Raw genomic sequence first — 24562 nt, 5'->3', positions numbered from 1 at the left:
CTATTTCGCTGAAAATTGGGGATTTTGTTTATATTAATGACATTTGTTTCAATTTTTATAATTTAAGTTTAAATACAATAAATACGAGTTGTTTCCTGTAATATTGTGTCCATCGATATACTCTGTATGCAACAATAAAATGAATTATAAGAATTCATTTTATTGATGATTATACAGCATTTTGCCAATATCGCCCACCCCTAGTTTGAATAGAGGCATTCTTGTAAATTAAACACGAAAAAACAACTATCTGTAGTGATTTAGATTTTAATGTTTCATAATACAGACAAAATCAGTATGGTGAAAACTGATTACAGAATCTGACATGAGGAAGTATTGGCTCAATATGCTTTGTCCCGCTCCCTATTTTTTATTCACAGTATGGAGTCATGCCACAATGGACTGATGTTTTAGTTATTGGAGCACAAGTGAGGACAACACTGCAGTGAACAGCATTGTAAATGGTAAAATTTTGAATATATTTTTTTTTAATCTCAATATTCTGAGACGTGAAGTCTTAGTTTTCACAGCACATAATTGATACAGCAATATCTAACTGTTATTATAAGCAGGCAGCAACACATGCACGTATTTGGTGCTGCTGAAAAACAGCTTGCAGAATCCCCCTGGCATTCAGTCCTATTCCTGTGATTATGGGATTCACCACCAGAATGGGCACAGCAGGTTGTAAGCAGGAGGCACAAACTTAACATTTCTCTATAGAGCACAACACCCATCAGCCAACCTCATTGATCAATTGCTACATTGATGCTACAATGATCAATTGCTTTTCACAAGCAGTGATATGCAAATTACTCCAGTGCAGCACCTGTATTGTTAAATTCTGTCATTCTGGCCCAACCTGCTTTGCTTGTTCTGCTGCAGAATCAGCAATACTTTGATTTGTACGACATACACCAATATAGATTTAAATATATACAGTATAACATACAGGTGTAGCAAAATACAGACGACTTCCTCATGTAGAAAAGCCTATGTAGCACACTGCAAAAGGAAATTAGCCCATTAGACTGAAAGGCTTATGGGCTAATTATTCTTATTGCAAGGCAGCGAGTGTGCATTTGCCTTGTAGATGGAGCTGCTCTCTTTAAATGACATGTTCATTTTAATAGCATGTTGGAAACACAGAGTCACATATGCATTACAATGGTTTTCAGTGTCTAGATTGTACAGAGGCAGAAAAAAAAGACTGCACTTATTGAAACGCACTAATAAAGCCATGAAAGAAAAATAAAATGTATGCCATAATTACTCTGCGGATGATTAGATTTCCCATTTGGAACATCTGGCACAGTTGAAAGAAAATGATAGAGAGAATGAAATGAGAGGTAGTCACATCAAGCAGTAACAATGTTCAAAAGTATCACTTAACCGGCATCCATGTGCCTACGGTTAGGTAAATTTAGCTTGCATCTACTGTTCACTTTGTTGTCCTGGCCCTTGACCATACAATACTATTGTAAACTGTTCTCCCCCCCCAAAAAAAAAAATAACAGGCAATGAAATTCTGTCCAATCTGTGAGCTCTCGGCTTCAATCTACAACATGGCGATTGCTACACCGGAGTCATAACGACCCTTCATTTGAGTTATTGTGGCAGCGAGCATGAGCAGCAGGCCAGTGGCCACCTCAAGGCTGTAGGAGAGCCAGGCCATGGTCAAGGACCAGCCGAAGGACACGTCCACATAGGCGAGGTTCTCCGGGGAAACGATCTGCTGGAACGCGTCCATGGCGTGGTTCGAGTATTTGATGTAGACGCTGACGCCGGACAGGGTGAAAAGACCTGTCGGTGCACAGAAACATAGTTACCAGTTCGTCCCACACTGGGGAGACGTGCGGTGTCCCAGCAGCATTTTCACATCACATGTACAATATAGAAAGCTATTGACTGTTAAGATAATAAACTAGAGTAGAACATACACTATATACATCAAGTATGGAACATGGAGCTTTCAAACTGTGTAATCATACATTATATTTGCCATGGTCATTGAGGTAGAAATGCAATAATTAACAAAATCGACCCCACAAAAAACCCCAAAACCCCGAATTGTCTTCACTCAACACAATGGATGTTATGAGATAATATAAGCCAATTAGTTTGAAGCTAATGAAATTTAACACAGGTTGATGGGGAGGGGGGGAATTGTATTATGTGCAAATTATTCCATTGGGGGTGCTTTTATATTGATAAAAGTCTTCACTGGAGGGACTTATGATTTAAATATGATGCTGCTACTCTGTATTAGTTCAGTTTCCATATCTTAATCGAATTATAATAATAATAATTATAAAAATGATATAATAGGCATGAATAAATATACACATTAGACTGACCTTCAGTGTGGGACCGAGGAAGGCATGAACAACTACACACTAGAGCAATCAATCTCCGGTAATTACTGATCATTTTAAACTAACAACTGTGGGCTTGTCTGTCAATGACAATGATGAAGTGTGCTTAATATTCAGGTATGGTAGGCTAAGGAAGGAAAGGAAGGAAGGAAGATACTTAATGTAAGTTCTGAGCTAGGATGAGCTGATACAATATTAAAGGGCCACTTCACCCCAAAAAGATATATATATATTTTTTTTACTAATTTCCAGACGTAGATGTACTATTCGATCATCCGACAGTGGATCTGAGATACAAGTCTCATTCCGACAACATAAGAGGACGTTGGGATTGCAGAAAATGTATAAAAAGTCGACGACAATGTCACTTCCTTCAAAGAAAATATGATGATATGTGACACAAGTGCTGCGGTAAACACAGACAACATGCTGTAAAGAGAGAAGCCTGCCTTCACAAGGACAACATGAGTAAGAGCTCCAGTTGTTTTCCATATACTGTAGTTGAAGTGTTCAAAATGGCTGTTAATATCGCATCGAAGTATGTGTAAGTAAAATGTCTTATTATCAGCTAGGTTGTTTGAAATGGGTAAACAAGACTGATATCAGTATCAGCAGAAATGAAATGTTTATTAGTTTTATATCTGACACAGACAGTGGCATTGAGCCGTCTCTATTCTTAGCTGTCCCTACACTTAAACAAAAGGATTGCCACTCACGATATTATAATACATGCATGGCATAATTATTATTATTATTATTTTTTTTTTTTAAACAAGCCTCAGCACCTGCTGGAAACAGTCAAACCCTGAAATTGAGCTGCTAATGCATAAGAAATAGAAGCAGAACAAAACTATATATATAAAGTCCATTATGCCTTTCCTATTACCCAATAGCTGACATGGTGTTGTGTAAGAGCGCAGTACTTGCGAGGCTTGGATGCCGGATGAATGAATGTACATTCAAATTAGCTGTCTCTGCTGTGAGACATAGGAGGCCGGGCCTGTCAACAGAAATAGCAAAGTATATAATAAGACCTTTGACATCTATGAAAGATTCATACTTTGCCTTAACTGAGATTCAGACCCATTTTCGCCTGAGCTCAGACCAAATCAAATGATTTATTTGAAGGATATTCAATTTGCCACAACTGCCCAAAAGCTGAACTCTTCACAGTGAATGGGTGTGGGGAGAAGAGGAACCCTTCTGTTACTATACTGCTGATGACAGTGTGTCCTCGGTGTATGGATTGAAATGTGGTTCATTTTTTGCGAGGGGAGTAACTCAATTTTTAAAATTAAATTTATATTCTTGAGCACACAGTTCTATCCTGCATGGACCGATTCAGAAACATACAAACTATACAGGCCCTTGTTCATAAGAAAGGTGCAAATGATTTGACAATCTGGGTAATTTCACATGGACAGTATATCTAATTTATAGTAGTTCTCACACAAAATGCCGCTACGTAATCCTTAGTCGTTTGGGTTTATTTTATGCAAATCTCCACAACTAGTACGCCATTCTACTGCGAGGAGAGCAACATGGCCATCTCGCAAATACTGTAACTAGTCAATTTTGGGCAGACACATAAAACACATAATAATAACCAATAAATAATACATTGCTGTTGCTCAGCACTGGTACAGCCAACAGTATCAAACTGCTAAACGGGTTGGTTTTAATATTCTCGAAAAGTTTCCTTGCAGTAGTCTTCGAGTCAGAAGTGAGTGAGAACAGTTGACAGCGATGTTCAAGGTTTCCTGCATGCACACAGACAACACACACACTTGTGCCACCCACACGTGTTCATGTGTTGCACAACTTGCGCACAAAGCAGAAGCATATGAGTGAGCCTACGTCTAGAGCCCTTATCACAGCTTGAGGCTCAGAAAAAGAAAGAAAAAACACAACAACACACACACACCAGGACAATTATTCTCTGACTTACTGCAGATGAGAAAGTATGTTGCTGATCCAGCCAACAATTTTGGGCTGCAGGCCAATGAACTGACGAGGCCAAGGATCCAGCCAAGCACCAGCAGAACCAGGCTGAGGGGCAGTAAGATGACCACCACCTTATGCAAGCCTGCAAACACACACACACACACACACACACACACAAATAATCACCCAGTGGTTTTTGTACTTTTATTTTCAAGGGTTGTATGGAGGATAATTAAAAGCCCCGTGCCTGCAAGTCGCTTGATTTTTAAAAAAAAAAAAAAAAATTTTAAAACGTCCCTTTGGAGTAGTACCATTTCCAAATACAGTTAATATTTTCAGATTGATTTCTACGGGGAGTCGTTGGATTTCATCACAATTGTTTTTAGAGCAGGAAAAATCAAATTGCACAATATCTATGTGGAATAGCTTTCAACACGGATGAGAATTTGTCACGTCCCTAAAAGCTACGACCTGTTTTTGTCAATCTGTACTCGTGTAACATGGATACAAGGACTTGAAGGCAATGTTTTAATAATCGGCACTGAGACCATTTTTATCCAAAAATATATATTTTTAGTTTTATTTGCTGACCTGATTCATGTATTTAATATTACGTTTATACATTATTATTATTATTATTATTATTGCAAATATAAAATGTCACCGAAGTGAATCAATATTTTGTATTACTTGTTATCATTAAACCGTTAAATACATGGGTCAAAATTGGCACCAATTATCATCCATCAACTGCTCTGATTTCTAATCATTGGCCTACGAAAAACCCATATTGGTCGATCTCTACAAGTTGCCACTGCTGGGAATCATATCGTTGACTCTCAAATCAATGATCATCTCTATCATCTATCCACTGATTTACAAAACCACTCACCAAGAAGGTGCCTTTCTACTTCTGACAGGCTGGACATATTTGCTGTGAAGGAGGGGATGACTGCACTTCTGTTTGCGCCTGAAAATGTCAAGGGAAAAGGTTATGCATGAAAGGATCAGTGGACAGAGCCATAAGGGCTGTGAAAAACTGCTCCTGGATTGTGGACAGTTTTATAATTTGTTTTTGTTTTTATGAATACAAGCAATGTTCAGTGTATGTAGAGATACAACCCACAACTGAGTAAATGCAGTCACAGCTTCCGCTAAAATACTGTATAAGTCAGCCAGTTCACTTCCGGTCAGTTGTCGCTAAGGGGAATCTTGGACTCTTTAAGGTAACCGTAGCAATTAAAGCTTGAAAACATTTACTACCTTGTCTTTAAGTGTTAGCTCTCAACATGGCCAGTAACATGGAAATTCAATATCAGCTTTTGAAGGGGACAACAGCAGAGATGCACACTTTCTGTACCTTCTGCAGAACATCTCTGCACCTGTGGCTGACAGCTTACCGGAAACAGTCGGGCTGACTTATTGAAAACGAGAAAAGAGAGAACATGCATATGTAGTCAATTGCCTTTTTCGCTTTATTTCACTCCTGCTCTTGCAAAGGAACGCTCCCTTAAGAGACTGAAGCATTGTGCTGTCTCCTTTCATTGCAGGAAATGGTAGGTGTGCAGCTTAAAAGCAAAATGTAACAGCTTATTTGGCAAAAAATAAATGAAAAATAAGAAATATATAATTTCTAGCTGCAGCTTCATGTGTGTTTGCCTGCAGGGGCCAATATGTGCAACTCCCCGATGGCTCTGCAAGGCAAAATAACGGATATTGCAGTTCTATAATTGCTGCATTTGTGGTCCATTTTCTTCAAAATAAATCCAAATTGATATTTAGGGAATTGGAACAGTACAATTAGTGAGTCAAATTCATGTCATTGTAATTTATTTGATTCATTTTTTTTAAGAGAAAACACTGTTATATCACCTCTGGACTGGCTCTTTGGCTTCAGCTGATGTAGTATGAACGATGTTAAATCTCAAAAGATCACAGATGAATAATTATCTTCGTTGTTTGCTTGTCAACACAAGGCACATACTTGCAGGCTTTATTGTCTGAGGTACATACACGACTGGTTGTGGAATTACAAATGTTATTATGATTTATTTGAAATCTTATAAACCCGTATGGTGCGTTTTTTTGCGCACGACTGTGATTGATGCTACAGGACAGAGGCAGAGAAATAGCGCAAAAGTTGAAAAATTATATTTTCACACGTAAAATGATTTTTTTTTTTTAAATCTACAGAGCAGAAAACAAAACTCGGGATCACATACCTTCATAAATTCTCCACAGTCCAGAGTGTGAACTCAATTCGTCTGGACCTGTGTGATTGGGCTTATTCACATCGATGATGTACCAATAATCAGTCCCAATTGCCACGGCCAGGAGGCTGAAACTGAGCAGACCTGAACACACAGCAGCAAGAACCACCGAACTGTACTTCATCATAAAACTCGAGCCGGCACACTGAGCTCAGCGAGGCTTAAATTCAGCAGAGCGTTGATGTGTTTATAATCTGTGAGATCCACCGACGCTCCAAGATGTGCGATGCGTAAAAGCGGTCCAGCTTATGGGTCCTCTCCTGTTGGTTCTCCGTGTGGCTCTCATGGCTAAAATGTACTTTAGGAAGGAAACTGGGATAAAAGACAAAATCCACACCTTGTTTCCTCTTAATTGCAAAAGAGGGATGAACGCATTTTCTTTCCCTGTGCCAGTTTACAAGACTGACAGGTAATTGCAGCCAGCAGCAGCTGTACAGCGCTCCTGGATTCACCCATAGTGACCGTCACCTGAAGTAAGACACAAGACTTCCGGTGCCGTGTTTCAGAATAAATGTCTGACCGGGGGACATGTAGTGTGAGCGCGCGCACTTGGATGAAACGTAATTGACATCCGGACGCTTTTTAAAGTCGACTTGACTATTTAACTGTAATTTAATTATTGCCTATTTTCAACCGGCCCCGCGTTACTGCTGCTGTATGAAAAGATCAAAGCGCACTCACAGAAATAAAAACAAACAAACATTTAAAGAGATAGTTCAGGGTTGTTGTTGTTTTTTTTTTGGTTTGATCACCACTGATTTCTCCACCGTCATGGGGTCACAGGAGCTGCTATATCACTGCTGCCTCGTTTGGTTAATTTGTGTAACTAAGGTAAATCAGAGCAAATGATTTCCAATACCAAAGACAACATGTTTAAACCTGCTGATGGAGGCAGCCCTGGATTAATAACTCCCATGTGCACTGACGCGCTCCTGCAAATTGATGCTTTTCCTTGTACTTTGGTGCAGGGGGAGGGTGGTTCACTGACTTTGGTTTCACCACAGAAGAGGCTGTCTAGGGTAACAATGAGGGAAAGTGGAGCTTTTTGTTCAGTGATTTAAATGAGTTTTTCCTTCTGTTCCCTGCAGTGGGCCATGTTATCAGTTAGAGCGAGTGTCTGGGTCCCAGACTGATTCTGGGAAACAGCTGTGCCGCATGCTCAGAGAAGAATGTGTCAGTACATTCTGAGATGGAGAGAGATTGCCATGGGACATCTTATGGGGCTTTTCCATTATATAGTTCTAGCACTACTCTACTTGACTCTACTCTTTTTTTTTTTACTTTTCCATTAGGGATAGTACCTGCATTTATACCTGATGCTTTTTTGGGGTACCTGCTTGTGTTTGGTGGCTGAAGAGAGCATCCAGAGAGAGCTGGACGGAACCTGTTTGTGCCGAGTTTACAATGACGTTGTGGCAGTTTTGTGCAGCCATGCTACGACCACCCCGCTCATGTTGAGGAGATACTATGAAGCAAAAGAAAACACATCCCTGTACAATGAGAAAAAGCCTCACTATGCATATGAAACAAGTGCGTCTTTGTTTGCCCATCTGCTGAGTAGTTACGACTGAGAGCCGGGATCACAAAGCAGGACTATTTTAATAACCTGTGGATGAAACTCAACGCCTTAGATCTTCCCTATTGCAGCTTTAAAAGGTGATTCCATGTATGATATTTGGGTGATATCACACTAGAGCTGAAACAATTACTCGGGTTATGAATCGCTAACTATTCTGATAATCGATTCATGGGTTTGAAGCTTTTTTCATGATTAAAACAAGATTTCTGATCGTTTCAGCTTCTTAAGTGTGAATATTTCCTTTGTTTCTTTGCTCCATATGACAAAGAAATCATTAAAACTCAATCATTTTGTTGTTTGTGGACAAAACAAGACATTTTCTGACATTTTATGGACCAAACGATTACTTATAGTTAAAGATGAATCGGTTATAAAAAAAGAATCGTTAGTTGCAGCTCTAGATCACACTTACTTAAATCGTTAATTAAGGTATTACCTATTCTCTTTTTTGTTTATTCACTTGTCATACTGAAGAAGTCCTGTGGGGTGCAGCATCAATTTGGCGGCCTCTGTTGGTCATGTTGGCAAGTGCAAGTGCAAAAACACAAAGAAACAAACCGACAGACAGACACACACACACACACACACAGAGCCACTAAAAACAATACTTACTTAAGTAAGGAGTGTGAGTCAACAGGGATGAAGTTAACTAAGAAATATTTAAGAGTTTGGCTAAGGTTGGGCAGTTGCTGTGCACAGCTCCTTATTACCTTTGTTTTCCAAAAATAATCAGAGCAAATTAGAATCTGTGGGTCTGTGTTTCTACTGCACCTACATAAAGCTGTGCTCTTTTGCGTTGTCTTTGATAAAAATGAAACTTCAGATTAAGTGGAGGGCAGTGCTTAAATGCCAAGATGTGTGTGAGTAATGGAGGTTATCTAATCCTTTTTTTTTTTCACCTTCTCTTCTGTTATATAACCAGCTGCAAATGATTTGCACAGTATTTCTTTTGCAGAATCTTTCAGAACAGAACCAGATTTCCCTGCTTTCTTGTTTCACTTTAGGATAGAAGCATTTAATGGTAGAATGGACGTCCACTACTACGCAGCATCTCTTTTTAAATAAGAGTCTGCAGCCCATGGTTTTTCACTTTAATCTCTGTTTCTGCAGATGGACCGATCAGTGTTGAATTGCTGTCTTGATGTGCATCACTTTTTGTATTTTTATATAAAAGTCCAACTACACAGATGGATTCATTGTCAACTTGTGTGTGTGTGTGTGTTTTGACGTGAAGGACAACGAAGAGCCAGGAGAAGAATGGTAAAAAAAAGGTGTTTGTGTTGTTATTGCTAAAAAACAGTGGCTGACATGCATGCCAGATGATCTCTGACTGTTGTCAGAGTAATTGGATCTTGAACACATCTCCCATCTTGGGAGAGTTTGCACCTGCACGTAGCTGTCCACTTGTGATCTCATCACGTGGGATTGATTTTGATATCAGGTCTGAACAGAGCTTCTGTCTCTCACCGTGAGTCTGTTTGTTTGTACCTTCTGCTGTTGGCAGAATTGACTCTCTCTGCTGTCAGGTTTATCTGTGGGGAAACGGCCCCAGTTGCCAGGCTGTGGTCACTCTCTGTCTTCCTCGGTGCCTGGTTGTTTGCATAGCCCAGATAATCTGTGACTCAGTTTCTTCTCTTCTGTGCTAAACAGCAGTGACTTTTTGAAATAAATGACGTTTTATCACATTAGCTGTTTGATGAGCTGAGCCTGTATGTTGGTATTATGGGTGAAGGGTTGTGTCTACATCTTTGTTTCTTCATTTGTAGCTTTTAGGACATAATGCTTTCTCTAGCCCAGTGGTGGCACGCCAGCATCAGTATCTGGCCCCTGGTAGATGATTTAACAAATATTAAATTGTTTGCTTATCTTCACAAAAAAAAAAAAAATAATATCGAGACGTTTTAAGGCACTTTGCCTGGCAAATATATCATGTTTTGGCCCAATATTCACATATTCCAAAGAAAATGGCCCTCAAACACATTTACTTACTGATTTCTGGCCTAGCCCCTTACCATGACCTTAACCATGACAACTAGGTGCCCTAACCTAACCCCAAATCCAACGCTAAATCCAGGTCTTAGCCCCCAAAAAGCCCGTTAAAGATGTGAGGACCAGCTAAAATGTCCTTTCATATGATTTTTGCTGCACACAAAATATGTGAAAATACAACATGGCACTGTGACTGCGAAGTAGGTTTCAAGCTGGCTATTCCACACATTGACTCTCTCAGGTCCAGCTGCTGCATGTGCTCTCTTGAAATTAACTTGGCCTTTGTGAGCGAGGAAAAAAAAGCATTAGTGCTTCAGCCAAAACTTCAAATTACAAACTTCCTCGCGTAAGACCTAGTGAAAGTAATGCAGGGTTCACAGTGTGTTCAGCCTAGAGGAACAGCAGATGAGATGCATTCAAAGACCCTCTGGTAATCAGTGCACCACAAATTAGGTAATCACTGGAGTCGAAGCATTTTTTCATCAGTCCAGTCACTGATATAAGTTTTAATATGATGTTTTCAAATAATCATTCCATGGCCCTTCATAGTTCAAGCACATAAACGAGTGTTTACTATGGACTTCAGTCTGCAGATTTCAGTTGAACGTCCCCGCACTTGACAACCATATGGTCTGTGTTGGGTTTGATCTATGCTACAGGAATTCTTCTTTCGTTCACTTGAATACTAATAAAATCTAATTCCCCCGAAGGTGCAATTTGCATTCCTTAATATAGATAATTATGTTTGTTGTAGCTCAGCGGAGCCATGTGAAACCTCGTGGGAATTTCACTGAGGTCTGTACTTTTTGTTCAGATGTGGCAAAAATGTGTCAAGTTGTTCGAACACGTCTAAAGATAAAACTATAACATCGGTTCATCTGCGAACACAAGCAAAGTGTCCTACTTACCAGATGGAGACAAGAGCTTTCTGAAGACACTTTTTAATCCATCCATCACAGGTATGACAGTATACTGTGAGGGTTCAACACTAATTGGATAGAGTGTTCTTAAAAATGAAGCAAATTTTACATTTTGTTATATTATACAGAAATTAAGATGCTTGAAAAACATCCTTTGGCACTTCTACTGCAAATGGCAAATATAATATAAACTACTATGCATAGTTTAATCAAACTTGGCAAAAGACTTGAATTATCATATATAGTTTATATTTTTGCTGATATTGTTTTTATCATAGACTATGCATTGCGTACACTGGTTGTCCATTTTGGCCATGCATATAAAATGAATAAATTATCCAATAATTTGATCGTTCCTGATTCGTCCCCCTGCAATTATTCTGTTCTGTAAAAAAAGGAAAGTACACAATAATAATCATAATAAATTCCAATACTGATTTATCTGTGAAATGCCAATACACTCCCAGTCAGGCCGTAAGTCGTGTTTGTTTGTTTGTGTTTTTGCTGGAGTTCTGTCTCTGATCCAAGGAGCTGGCTGCAACCACGGATAAAGGCTTAGCGTGTGCCTGCCATCTGTTGAACGCAAGCTCTTGCTTTTAATCTACAAGACATCGACATTGGATTTGTCCGTAATGTTTGTAATGATGAGAAAAGTGTTTGCTAGTGGATCTGAACATAGAAAATTCAAGATTTTGTGTCATCACAACCCGACACAGTAACCCTTTGTTACTTTGTTGTTTGTCCAGAACAACTCTGAAGAGAAGAAGGGAAGTCTGTGCCAGGAAACGCATCGTGACCTCTCGCCATCCAATCTTACCAGGGCTTTCACAGCTTTCCAGTTCACGCACACACACACACACACGCATACACAGTGGAATGAACTTGGATAAGAATAGCCGTTTACTGGAAACGAAAACATCTAATTTACGTTGAGTTCCTTCAAACTTTTGTTTACAAATGTCTGTGTTTCTTTTATGGCAGAAATAACACAGTCAATAGGCATTTGGGCGCCGTAGTGAATGAAAATTAAGCTGGTAAAACATTTCAGTGAGTTGTGCGTATTGATCAGGGCTGGTGAGCGCGCCGTTTATGGTCCTTGATTCTCCACGAAAAATCTGGCCAGTGTAATTATAGAATTAAAGAGGACGAGGCCAGTGAGAATAGTTCTTACTGTGTGTCTGTGCTCGAGTGTTTTCAAACAGTGTTGACTTTTTGTTTTATATTTCTTTTACCATCGATCGAGTGTGAGCTGCCGGGAGTGTCACAAGATTCCAGGCAGTGTGGCAAATTGCTAGGAGGTGTCTGTACTCGTCGTGATTGCAGCAAATTTAAGTATTCTTGTCACTGCCGTAACTGAGAATGAACTAAGAGAGACACACACTGCCACCCAGTGTAGTTAATGGAGAAATCCCACGGACACACACACTCATCAGCCTTTTCTCTGTGGATGGATGCTGACATGGTTAGAATGTCCTCTGGGTATAAAAAAAAGGAAAAACAAAATTACCGGCCATATACTGTAGCTGCCAAGAGTATATATTTAATTTTTATTTGCAAGTGTTACCACTGATAAGTTTTGGAATTGTTGACTCATCAGCTCCTTTCAGCAGATACTGTAAGTATAAGATTATCTAAACTCAATTGAACATGAAAATAAAAACAGCTGGGAAACTGTTATTATTAATACCTATGATTTTTCCGATGGCGAGTAATTTCTGCTCCACAAACCTGAAGTACCTGAAGTGATTACAAATAATAATGCATAAATAATAAATAGTAATTATGTTTGCAGACATTTCCGCATGTTACATCACAGTCATTTGGTCGACACAGTTGTACAAAGTGCCTAGCCGAAGGAGAAGTGTCCAAAGTCTCTGAAAGTCAGCAAAGTTGATGTTGTCAAGTGTTTATTGTTATCGGCAAACAAAAAAAATGTTGACACTACAAAGATCTGTATATAATTTAGATACATTTCATTTATGGCCTGGGGCTTTCTATATAGAGCTGATGCAGGGTCCATAGGTGACCAAGCCTCGTAGACCTTGCTTACTAGACAGTTTTCTTGATAAAATGCACATTTCACACATCACACATCCATTGGGTTGGAAATTATTCTTGAACTATTGCAGATTTAATGTCTCCTTGGTCAAAAGAAAAAAAAAAGGAGCACAATCTATAGGACAAATTGTACACAGGTTTATACAGTTTAGATTTCCTCTGTAGTGCACACCGACATCTGTTTCAATCTAAACTTACGGCCTTGAATCTATTCTGAATTTGTTAACATGCACAACTGTGTTCATTATGTTTCTAGAGACTAAGAGAAGAGAATGTACTTTAGTGCAGTTTGTGACAGGAAGTGTCGGCATTTCAATATTCAACTTGTGTCCATGAATTGCAAAAAGAAGTCATTTTTTGGAAACGAGTCACATTGACGGTGACTTTGACCTCTCACCACTGAATCCCGATCAGCTCATCTTGTAAAATCTGAGGCGTTTGCTGTTAAATGATCAATTTCATAAAAAAAGATTGAATGGACTTGTGATCATACTGACCTTGAACTTTGACCGCTAACATCTAATCCTAACCATAGTTTTCTTATTATGAATGAATGGAATTCATTCCATCTTCTCATATGGGCAAACAAAAGATGAGCAATTTCTTTTTTAGATTAATGTTGAACACATTTGTTTCTGCATCACTTTTTATGCATTTCACTATTTTACTGGACAATCATTCATTATGTTATATTATTTTAGCCTTACCGCTCAACTGTAAACATAAGATTAGGGTATAAAGGAATAATAAAGGAATATAGAGTGCAGTATGGTTTAAGGCCCCTAGGCAGAAGACTAGAGAATCACTTCACATCTGATATATTAAGTATGATGTATAAGTCCATCAAATACATTAGATGTGCGCCTCCTTTGGTATCTCGCTTGTTTTGAACATGTATGGTCTACATACATGACTGTGTATTTCTGTGTCCTCTCTGGACATTTTTCAGCATTGCAGCGGTGCCTGATGGAACACTGTCTGTCTATTTCCTCCAGTTCACTTTCCTTTTTGCTTGTAATTTTCCTTTTATGAAACCTCTGTACGGTCCATTTAAGATAAATGAAAACGCCACTGGCATCAGCCGTTTCTGTTCTTGAAGACAATGATGCATTACACCAATGACTCCACAGTGCCAAACTATTAAAATCATTCAAAAGTTGGAACACAACTCACTAATGTCTGCTAAATGTTTCATTAGTTGTTGAATTTTGCCAGCGCTGTATTTTATCTATTTGCCTTGTGGAACTTAACAGACATTCATTCTAAGAAAGACTAACCAAAGAATGTGTCACAGTGAGTTGTTAACTGTTACACTGTCTGACTATTGTGTCTGATAAACGTTGTCACTCCACCTACATCGAACAAAATGTGTCTGAAGGAACTGGAACATTCACTTTCTTATTCCATTAATGTGTGAAATTACACTGCTTGTTGTTGGCATGTTGATGTTGATCATTTGGAAGACAAAACATTTAACATTTACAGAAAGAAAACTAGTATTCACGTCATCCCAATTAAAAAAAAAAACAAAAAAAAAAACAGTGACAAACACCTGGCAACTAGTATAAAAACAGGCAGGAAAATGTTCATCACTCAGTTCACTTCATGTAAGCTGACGGAAGCGGGTTGTGCAACCACTCGGCCCTCATTGAGGACCCTCATTTGAGCGGGTCAGTACTCCCAAAGAGAAGATGCATCCACAGATGTACCATCACCCATAAGTGTGCCTCCCTTATCTCCACGGAGGTATTTGCCATTGGAACCCTTGATGGCAACGCGTCCATGTTCCAGGAACTCGAGGAAAAAGTCTTCTGGCTTGTCTCCGTCGGTGCACACAAAGCCACTGGTCGAGATGTACCAGAACTTTGCGTTCACACCTGTAGGAGGACATCCAGTGAGTTAACAACTACTGTCCGTATACAGATATATGGAGTGTGATGAGACACATTGAACCACTGACTTTTTACGTTGTAGGCGCCGTCGTTGAAGATCAGCGAGAAAATATCATAGACGGATCGGTTTGCGTCGAGAGTGTTGGAGTTCTTATGGTGACACACAAAGCCGTTCTCTCCATGGAGGATCAGCATAGGGCGGTTGATGAGTTTCATCAGGAATAATTCATCATCGCCTGTAATGAAGGATAAATACTGTTCATTCGATATTCATTCAATCACTCTATCAATCAAGTCACTGAATCTTGAGCCCACTTACCCACTGTATCGCTCACTGCTGAGAGCTGCCCATTCTTCTTAGTACACACATATTTTCCATTACTCGCCTTGAGTGCCACTCTCTGTCCTCGCCACTCAATGTCAAACATTGTGTTGATCTCTCTGGGCGAAAAAAAACACACGTTTGGGGAGAAGCGGAGGGTTCAGGTAAGAGGTGAATGCAGTCAGACAAAGGAGCTTTTCTCGTAGAGCAAAACAAAATCCACTTACACTTCTGTGGCAGTGGACTGGATCTCGGCGTGAGTGACCAGAGTCCAGTAGGATCCGCCATTGGTCCTAAACATAGCTTTTTTATTCTCCTTATCAATCTCCATCTGGAAGGTCTCCATGTCTGTCTCCGCATCTTGATTGGCTGAAATACTCACTCCTGGCAATGAGGGGAAAAGACAGACATTTATTCAATAGTAATGATGGATTACAACGTAGCCTCTCGCAGGGATGATGTTCATAATTGTAATCCGACATTTAGTTACATCCATGCAGATGTTGCATAGAGTGTGCTATGTGTTTGCATCGAACATCTTATTTGTTGCATTATGTCTCTGTGCATATTTGTAATTTGTAATAGTTGCTGTGGGTTGTACTGTATGTTAAATTGTCACTCGATCTAGTGAGTGTCGCAACCTGTAGGTTTCAAAGTGTGCATGGTGTTGCTTCAACATTCCCGTGGGCTGGACAAACGGACCCTTGCAATTTTGAAATAATGCAAGGCCATCAGTGTGTCATTGTAATTACACAGTGTGTTAATGTAACTGTCTACAAATAGAAGGAAAAACAAAGCTTTTGTCAGCTTTTTTTTTTGTAGAAGTGAATACTGCAGCAGGATGGGTTTGGCATTTGTATCTGTCTGATTTTAATTTTTTAATTAAAATCATAACACAATATTACTGCATATTACTATTAAAAAATTAATGATGATATTGCAGAAATGTCAGGTAAACATGTTTGTTTTGAAATGAAATAAATAACATATCTGTAATAAGAGCACTTAAAACTAAGCAAAAATGTATTATTATTATTATTATTATTATTATTATTATTATTATAATAATAAAAATATTGCTTACAGACATATTTAGTGCTCTATATTCTATATTCTACCACCTGGCCACATATGTTATTGATTGGAGGGCTACAGTTTTAAGACCTCTGCTTTAAACTATGTACATTTAGATGCCTCTGTGCAACACACAAGTAAAGCTAAACACAAAACAGGCTACCTTACTGAATATGTAACTATCTTTGCATTTAGTCCCTTAGTGCACTGTTGTCTAAACCTCAAATGTTTCCACTTGCAGCCAATTTTCTGTTATTTACTTAATCCACATGTATTAACTCTCTGTCTGGTGCGGGCGTTTTTAGGTGGAGGAGAACACACAGACACAGAAGTGAGTCGTGTCTGCCGTCGTTCAAACTGGATGCTACAGAAATATCCTTTAACCTTTCTCTTAAGCCTGTTACAACCCTAATCCCCCACAGTCACCCTTCCACCCTCCCAGTAATTCCCTGAGTGGTGAAATGCAAATCTGCACCACTAAGCAGCTTTCAGTGTCTTGTTCCTTAAAAAAAAAAAGTAAAATTGCCACAAAACAAAAAGGAACATTTAAACATGTCCCTATGTTCCCCACATAATGAGAATACAGTTTAAAAATATTACCCTAACTGTAACTTTTAAAAAGCAGTTTTATTAATGCACGAGCATATGACTGTAGTCTCAAGTTAGGCCATTTCTAATTAATGCTAATGAATGCTATATTGTTGCATATACACTGTGCCGTTAGTTTACAGCAGTATGTCACGCAGTTATTAATTGCTATTGTAACCAGGTTTTAAAGCTGTAAAAAGCTGTGACAGGAAACACTTTTTGCCCTTGTTCACCCACATGGTTTCCTCGAATAATCATAGAGGACAGAGGAGATCACAGCATGCACGCTGTGACGGGAACGTGTAATCGATCTGTCAGGCGTCGCGTAACCATAGCTATTTTGTGTCGTTAACTCATTGCCACATTTTCGACATTTGGAGGAACTTCTGCCAGTACCTGACAATAAAGCACAAGTAGCTACAAGGCTTAAATCCTGTTGATGGTAACTGACACCATTGAGGCACAAATCTGCCCTGGAGTCATTTGCACACTTAATCTTCAATGGACACAGTGGACATGACAAAGCCCATTATCACAGTTGCCTCCACACTGTAACTGTCAACCACCAACAACAGGTACAGTCGAAAAGAACGACTCCAATTCCAGGCCGATAATAATGTGACGTTATTTTCAGCCCTTCGCGACTGTACATACAATATTTGAATTTACTTCACACCCAAAAGTGTCACCGCTCCACTCAACAATATACTGTGTTCTGTCGAAGTGTATACTGTACTGTGCTGTGACGTTTTAGCTGTTTTACATAGGGAAAACTTTACTTCTAACCAAATGCACTATCAAAATCTGCAAAATGTCCCTGTCTGTATGAGAAAAGTAGAATAATCTTGAAAGGATAGTGGAATTATACTTTACCAGTAACTTTTTGCCACTTTTGATAATGTACTCATGTCGTCTCACATGCTCACCCCTGGGTTAGGAATCACAGCGGGGCAGAATTACAGTGGAGGTCATTTCTGTCATTTATTTACTCAAGTGCTTCATTTATAGTTTTGTCTTTCTTATTGATGCAGCCACTGGGGCTAGATCGAAATGCTTACATATTTGCATGCACTTCTGTCTGTTTGCCTTTATGAAAGCATCACACTTTTACATGTATTTGCCAACATCCCAGTATCATCTGTTAAACTCTCTTTCAGCAGTTTAAAGCATCATTTTCTCTATGGGACATTTCATTTTTGTCAAACAAACACAAATATATTATCATTAGGCGAGGTCGGATTCAATTAAACACACAAATCACATTACCAGTTGATTACCTTGCTTGACCGAGACAAATCTTTTATTGACGGCTTGAAAAACTACTTGCGGGTGACTCTCCTCAAGATCAAACAGCTCATCCTTTCCAGGCTTGGAGCATCGGCCAGAACGCAGCGTTCCTGTGGGACCTATGGGGGTCAGATATTTCCCCTCACAGTCCTTAAAGGCCAGCTTGCCAGATTTCAACTCCAGAGTGAAGCTTGTAGCGTTAGTGTTCTCCTTCACCAGTTTGCCGTCATTACTGAGGAAACGGCTGTTGCAGGTCTTTAGGCTGTACTTGCCATCCAGGTATACCAAGGTGACCAGGGAGTCCACTCCCCAGGGAATGTTGCTGTCCACAGAGATCTCTCCTTCTGAGGCAGACAGATGGGCATAGCGCTTACGTGCTACACTGAGCAGGCTGGCCTGTGGGTGTAAAGCCAAATGGACAGCCCACAGCTCTTGTTCCCCAACGACTTGGGCAAAGCAAGACAGGTAGTCTGCAGAACCTCCAAAGTAGCGTAGATACGAGGGCGATACCATGACCACTTTTAGTGTTTTTGATGAGACTCTTGTGCTCCAAAAATGCAACATGGAACAAGTGTAGGATGTCAGTAGTGTAATGCATTGTGTTATCTGGGCCAATGCAGGATGCCAAGGCTCCGACTAACCTTTGAGAATTCATGGTGCTTGAGTATGTAGGATCACACCGACCATGTTTGTAGTGGCGCATATGAGTAGGTGTAACAAGTATGTGACTGGCAGCAGATTCCCCAAGAGTCTGCCTCAGAGAAAGTTGCAAAGAGAAGTTAATCCAGGCATCATACAAGCCTCTATGTCCTCTGATAGTAGAAAACACGTCAGGATAGGAGGGCAAATCAAAAGTGAGAACTGGGTGAGCTGTTTTTACATCAGGGCTTGATTTTGGGATGTTAAGACCTTGCAAGGGGAATGTTAGAGAAGTTGGGGAGACAGAATTAAAATGATTTGATGTGACAGACCCATTCACATTTTCAGGTGCAGTCTGAACTAGTTTTAGGTCGGCTGTCTCAGACAAATTATATACACGCTCAGTCACAAGCACAGCTACCATCCCATCCAATGCACTGTGCTCATATAACATTCCAGCGGTTCCATCCTTGAATACCACCAGGTTTACCACCTGTCAAAAAGAAAGAAAGAAAAAAATGTATTAACTATGTTAGTAAAATAAAGGAATATCGACATAAACAATTTGGCATCTGTCTTCTATCTTGGCATTGTGTGTGTGTCAATACCTTATCATAGTATCTCAAACATGGACTGTCTCCTCCCCCGAGCCTCACTAAATTTAGGATATCAGCCACATCAGAGGGGGCATTCTGGTCTTCCAGGCAGAGTGTTAGCACAGCACATTCCATCAGCCCCAATGACTCTGCTGCTTCCCCTCCTTTTCCCAGGATCTGTTCCCTGATGCCAGCCCAGGTTTTACGGTCCAGAGCTGAGAGGTTGCAAATGGCTGAAGGATCATTCTGTTTTCCTGCACTGGGTTCATCCATCACCTGAGCCAGCTGGTTGTAGATGTCAATGACTGGTCGCGCAGTTAATGGCCCACCGGTGCTGGGACGCCAGAGTATGTCAACAGGGAAGACTCCTCCAACACAGGTGATGATGGCATGTAGACTATCAGGGTAGACCTGGAAATTAAAAAGCTGCATATTAGATTTTGTTTGTACTTGTATCATGTTTTAATTCAATACTGAAGATTCCCCTTGACAAATATAAATCTGCTGCCTGAAAACCCACTCCCTCCATCTTAGTCTTGATTTTTATCTTACCATGATTTGATCTTGAGTCCTTCCAGGAATCCGACTTGCAGCAAATACCTCTGACTGCTGTGTGCGCTCCATTGGTACATCACCCTCCAGAAGCAAGGGCTCACAGTACAGTTTTGCCGCTGCCCATAGTAGAGCAGCTGCCCTCTCCAGCTGGGTGCTTTTCTTTGCTTTGGATGGAGGAAGTACTACAGGGAGGGCTGTAGAAGTTGGCAGGGGATCATCACACGAAAGTAGGCTTTTCTTAAACTGATGTGTTACCCAGTTCTCCTGGTCTGCAAGTCTAGTTGCTAAATTCTGCTGGGCCTCTTGAAGGAGCTCCCTCTGCTGATCCAGCACATTTTTGAACTCAGGATAAAGGTCAGGACTCAAAGTGAGCTGGAGGACACGACTCACTTCTTGCAAGGTGACATCTAAGTTTGGAACAGGATAGTCAGGAAGGTTCATCCTTTTGGTATTGTGGTGTCTTGTTAAAGAAAGAGAAAAGAGAGAAGACATTGGTTGTACTTGTTAGAATTCCACACAGATTAAGAGCAATAGATTGTGAAGCATTTGAACAACAATGGAACAAAAACATGTATAGTGCTAATCAGCTATAGTATGCTAAATTAACATATTTGTACATGGATTCTCTGTGCCCACCTTATAGAGTCGTTAGCTGTGGACTCTCAAGTCTTGTTCTTCAGAAAGTCTTTTTCACAAACTTCACTTCAGGCTTGAGACAAACAGACAGACAGACACAGGCAAACATGCACAAATTAGCACAATGCACAATATTGCCGGCCTTCTGCATATCACCCGATATCTCATCTCCCTTTACATTTGCTCCACATGATGTCCAACCATTCTCACATTAGTGGAGCCAGTAAGTTAATTATCTGAATTTTGGCAAAGGGGCAGCTGAGTCTAACACAGGTCTCTTTGTATATTAATGTGGTGGACAGGAATGGAATGTATTCAGATTTGACTTGTGTGGGTGAGACGTTTCCCCTATAATAACCAAGCCCATCTGCTCACGTGGAAGCAGTCACTCCTGTTTTATTATTCCTCTGCCCAAAAATAAAGCTTGGCATTTTGTTCTTAGTGGTTGTCATTAATGCAAAAATGTATGACTGTTGGGAAATTCAATTTCTCCTGATTTGTCAAATCAGTTCACGGCATCCACACAAAGCTGTGTGTCTGAGAAATTGATCTCATGATTTCTACCAGTTAGTTAATACAGGCCAATATTGGCCATATTGGCCATTATCTTGTCATGTTTAGAATGCAGAGGGTAAATAACAAATAAATACTACTTTGATTTAATGGTCATTTTCATTTAATCCTGGTTGTTCATACATATGGTCAAGAACAAGAGCTTCTGTGAAAATACAGCTGGTGTTTCACACAGTTGTTTCTGATATTACTGCCAACAAAAAGTAAGTGAATTTAGTTTGTAAGAAAATTAAAGAAAAGTGCTTATGAAAATGTCAATAAGAACATTTCTTCAGAGATCTGAACAGCGAGGAAAAGGAAACAGTTTTCACAATTTTCAACTTAAAAAGTTTTATCAAAGCTATTCACAGTGAATTTACTCGCTGTGGTGTGCCGATGTAGGGCCCAATTTTAATTTCTGTACTTTTTGTGTTTAAAGAATGGACTTGCTCCCACTAACAGTTATTACAATAAAAATGTTCCTATAGCTGCACATTTCTTACAAACATTTGAGAACCTCTTACCTCTTTACAATTTCCTACAATAGTCACAGATCCATTTTATAGCAAACAAAATAAAAAAGCTTACCTCAACATAGAAATGTCTCCAAGAGCTGGCCGGTTGGTTGGACGGACGGTCAGTAAGTGGCTGGAGAACTTTGTCTGAGTACAAAAACAAGGTTGTATCTATAATACAGAAGCAGTGACTCCAATTAACTAATTCAGTTCCATGCCTCCCCCTCCATCAATCCCTCTCTCTCATTTGCTCTCTGTCTTGTTTATGGAGAATGGTGAGTGGCAGAACTCTTGGAGAAAATCCCCCTGTTAATGTCAGAGGTGAGATGGAGAAGAACGGAGACATGGTTCAAAATGATAGAAAAGATATCAGTGACTCAAATAACCACTTGCTACAACCAAAACATGCAGAATGACTATCTTCAGCAGCAGAGGACAAGTTTACTAGCCAGTTTATTAGGAACACATTATAAAGACAATCAAAGCACTTTGATGTAGAAAAATATGGAAATATTTTATTAATCCATGGAAATGTTCAATGTTTAGGCAGATAGATGGATACATAGATAGATAGATAGATAGATAGATATATAGATAGATAGATAGATAGATAGATAGATAGATTGATAGATATTATTTGAAATATTCTTATTTTACATTGTAAATTTCTATGTAGAAAGACGGATCACCTGAGGGGCAACCTATACTTCAGCTGTCATAAGCACATAAGATGAGGATGGATCTGTACTTTGTACTTCTTCCACCAGGGTGTCTAAAAATCTGACTTCCGAGTCTGAAACCCATCATCGGGTCTCAGGTTCCCTCTGGTGTTTGGAACTCGTATTCCCCCCTGGTCCTGGTCATGGCGGCTCAGGTCCGTGCTCTGGTGTCCGGGCAGTGGCTTGCAGATGCCGTCAGGTCTAACCTCGTCGGACCCAAACTTCGCATCCTCGACTCTTCGTGGTATTTACCGAAGTTTAAGCGGGATACGAAAGCAGAATTTGCCCAGCAGCACATTCCGGGCTCGTTGTTTTTCGACATAGACGAATGTTCGGACAAGAGCTCAGCGTTCGATCACATGCTGCCAACTTGCAGCGACTTCTCTCAGTATGTCGGAGATCTGGGCATCGGGAACGACACGCACGTAGTTGTCTACGACACCAGCGACTTTGGCTCGTACAGTGCGCCGCGCGTGTGGTGGATGTTCCGGCTGTTCGGGCACAATATGGTGTCGGTGCTGGACGGTGGCATGAAGAACTGGCTCGTTGACGGTCACCCGCTGACCTCCGAGTGTACAACGACACCGGAGCGCAGAGAGTTCAAAGCCACGATGAACCCGTCGTGGGTGAAGAACTACGAAGACGTGCTGGAGAACATCCGGAGCAAGCAGGCCCAGGTTGTGGACGCTCGGTCAGCGGGAAGGTTCCGGGGGATTGAGCCGGAGCCCAGAGATGGTGAGAGTGGTCACCAGTTACAACAACAGATTAAAACCAGCATCCATTTTCTAAATGAGGGGCAATAAAGTGACCTAACGTCCCTGCACTGGAGACTCTATTCAGAGGTCTTTCCTCTGTGTGCTGTCAGGCACGTCAGTAAAAAGATATTCTGTGTCTGGGTGGGAAATAAAACCCCTCAAACTCTTAAAAACATCTTAACATCAGATTAAGTGCAATTAAAATATCACTCTGTGCACATATATATCAGAAATGTCAGTCATACACATAGTAGCAGGAGAAGGGAACTTCAGGGAACAATAAGATTTTATTATTTTGTTTGTTTTGATTTGTTATTAGGGTTGGTCCTTATGGAGTGTCATACAGTTACTGTCAATTTTGGTTTTAATTCTCTACTCAAAGACCAGCACCTATCAGATGTGTGACTAAACTTTAAATCGCTGATGGTTTGTTATGAATTATTACAGCAACTTAAGTAAAACATCCCCCTGATAAAGGCCAAGATATGTCCGCTTATGTCTCTCTGAACTGTCCCCTCATATGAATTTAGGTTTAGGTGTGAGGCCGTAAACAGAGGCCAGAAAAGGGGCGGAATTCTTGTTCTCTCTCATATCCTTTGATTGACATTACACTAAAAAGGTATTATTATTATAATCCTGCCCACTGTTCCTCGAATGATGCTGCCATTACATTTTCATAATACTCTTCTCACCCACAGACACACTGCCAGGCCATTTCCCCGGTGCAGTCAACATGCCCTTCACATCTTTCATGGACGCCTCTGGAAAGGAGCTGGGAACTGAAGGCCTGTCCAGCTTGTTCAGAGAGGCAGGAGTGGACCTGGAGCGTCCACTGTGGGTCACCTGTGGTTCCGGTGTGACAGCGTGCCATGTGGTTCTGGCCGCTCACCTGCTCGGGTACTCGGGTTTGTGCGTTTACGACGGCTCCTGGGCCGAGTGGTTCAAGAGGGCACATCCGGAACATATCATCTCAGAGGGGGAGAAAAAGAAGATGTGAATTAAATGTTACTTTAACAAGGGAATGGTTTGGTTTGCTGCCGACAATGAGACGGATGAAGACCATGTGTTTAGAGCCATGTAATCCTGCAGAGGCCAGAAAATGATTTGCTACTTTCAGCATGAAAGAACTTTAACAATTTAGTGTATCTACACAAATCCATAAAATAACATGAATGTAGTGTTTGAGCCGTCTTTCAAAAAAATTTCAAGACCAGAGAAGACTGATTCTTGGAAGAAATATGCACTTTGTGAAGGATCATATCAATATTTCGCAATAAATGGATTCCTTCTTTCGTCA

At 40.2% G+C, this 24562-nt stretch overlaps 3 protein-coding genes across 3 annotated transcripts; 1 reads left to right on the top strand and 2 right to left on the bottom strand.

Annotated features, from left to right (window-relative positions):
• Nucleotides 1-251: 251 nt before the first annotated feature.
• On the bottom strand, nt 252-7036 carry LOC122784852 (transmembrane protein 235-like). The gene is made up of 4 exons (XM_044050243.1): nt 6542-7036; nt 5212-5289; nt 4324-4461; nt 252-1803 (listed from the first exon to the last, which is right to left on the bottom strand). The coding sequence occupies exons 1-4, from the start codon at nt 6714-6716 to the stop codon at nt 1559-1561; spliced, it is 636 nt and encodes a 211-aa protein (XP_043906178.1). The 5' UTR covers nt 6717-7036; the 3' UTR covers nt 252-1558.
• Nucleotides 7037-12967: 5931 nt separating this feature from the next.
• Nucleotides 12968-22085, bottom strand: LOC122785271. Its single transcript, XM_044051000.1, has 10 exons — nt 21865-22085; nt 20725-20797; nt 20086-20548; nt 19546-19944; nt 18940-19430; nt 18289-18845; nt 15577-15733; nt 15347-15468; nt 15096-15263; nt 12968-15012 (listed from the first exon to the last, which is right to left on the bottom strand). Exons 3-10 carry the CDS (start codon nt 20527-20529, stop codon nt 14807-14809), a joined length of 2544 nt encoding a protein of 847 aa, XP_043906935.1. The 5' UTR covers nt 20530-20548; nt 20725-20797; nt 21865-22085; the 3' UTR covers nt 12968-14806.
• A 498-nt stretch (nt 22086-22583) lies between these two features.
• Nucleotides 22584-24562, top strand: LOC122785416 (3-mercaptopyruvate sulfurtransferase-like). The gene is made up of 2 exons (XM_044051192.1): nt 22584-23245; nt 23964-24562. Exons 1-2 carry the CDS (start codon nt 22654-22656, stop codon nt 24260-24262), a joined length of 891 nt encoding a protein of 296 aa, XP_043907127.1. The 5' UTR covers nt 22584-22653; the 3' UTR covers nt 24263-24562.

Source organism: Solea senegalensis, linkage group LG19 (genome assembly GCF_019176455.1).
Source record: "Solea senegalensis isolate Sse05_10M linkage group LG19, IFAPA_SoseM_1, whole genome shotgun sequence".
Classification (NCBI taxonomy): Eukaryota; Metazoa; Chordata; class Actinopteri; order Pleuronectiformes; family Soleidae; genus Solea; species Solea senegalensis.
Note: the sequence above shows the minus strand (reverse complement) of the source record. Positions and strands in the feature narration are given on the sequence as shown.

Bases quoted from the DNA above. Each gene is read 5' to 3' on its own strand.
- LOC122784852 (XM_044050243.1), bottom strand. From the start codon at position 6,716: ATGATGAAGTACAGTTCGGTGGTTCTTGCTGCTGTGTGTTCAGGTCTG. The intron at 4,462-5,211 runs GTGAGTGGTTTT...GTGTGTTTGCAG, and splicing joins AGTAGAAAGGCACCTTCTTG to GCTTGCATAAGGTGGTGGTC. The intron at 1,804-4,323 runs GTAAGTCAGAGA...GTGCACCGACAG, and splicing joins AACATACTTTCTCATCTGCA to GTCTTTTCACCCTGTCCGGC.
- LOC122785271 (XM_044051000.1), bottom strand. From the start codon at position 20,529: ATGAACCTTCCTGACTATCCTGTTCCAAACTTAGATGTCACCTTGCAA. The intron at 15,734-18,288 runs GTAATCAACTGG...CCTCATTGCCAG, and splicing joins ATTTGTCTCGGTCAAGCAAG to GAGTGAGTATTTCAGCCAAT. The intron at 15,264-15,346 runs GTAAGTGGGCTC...CCTTCATTACAG, and splicing joins AGCAGTGAGCGATACAGTGG to GCGATGATGAATTATTCCTG.
- LOC122785416 (XM_044051192.1), top strand. From the start codon at position 22,654: ATGGCGGCTCAGGTCCGTGCTCTGGTGTCCGGGCAGTGGCTTGCAGAT. The intron at 23,246-23,963 runs GTGAGAGTGGTC...TCTCACCCACAG, and splicing joins TGAGCCGGAGCCCAGAGATG to ACACACTGCCAGGCCATTTC.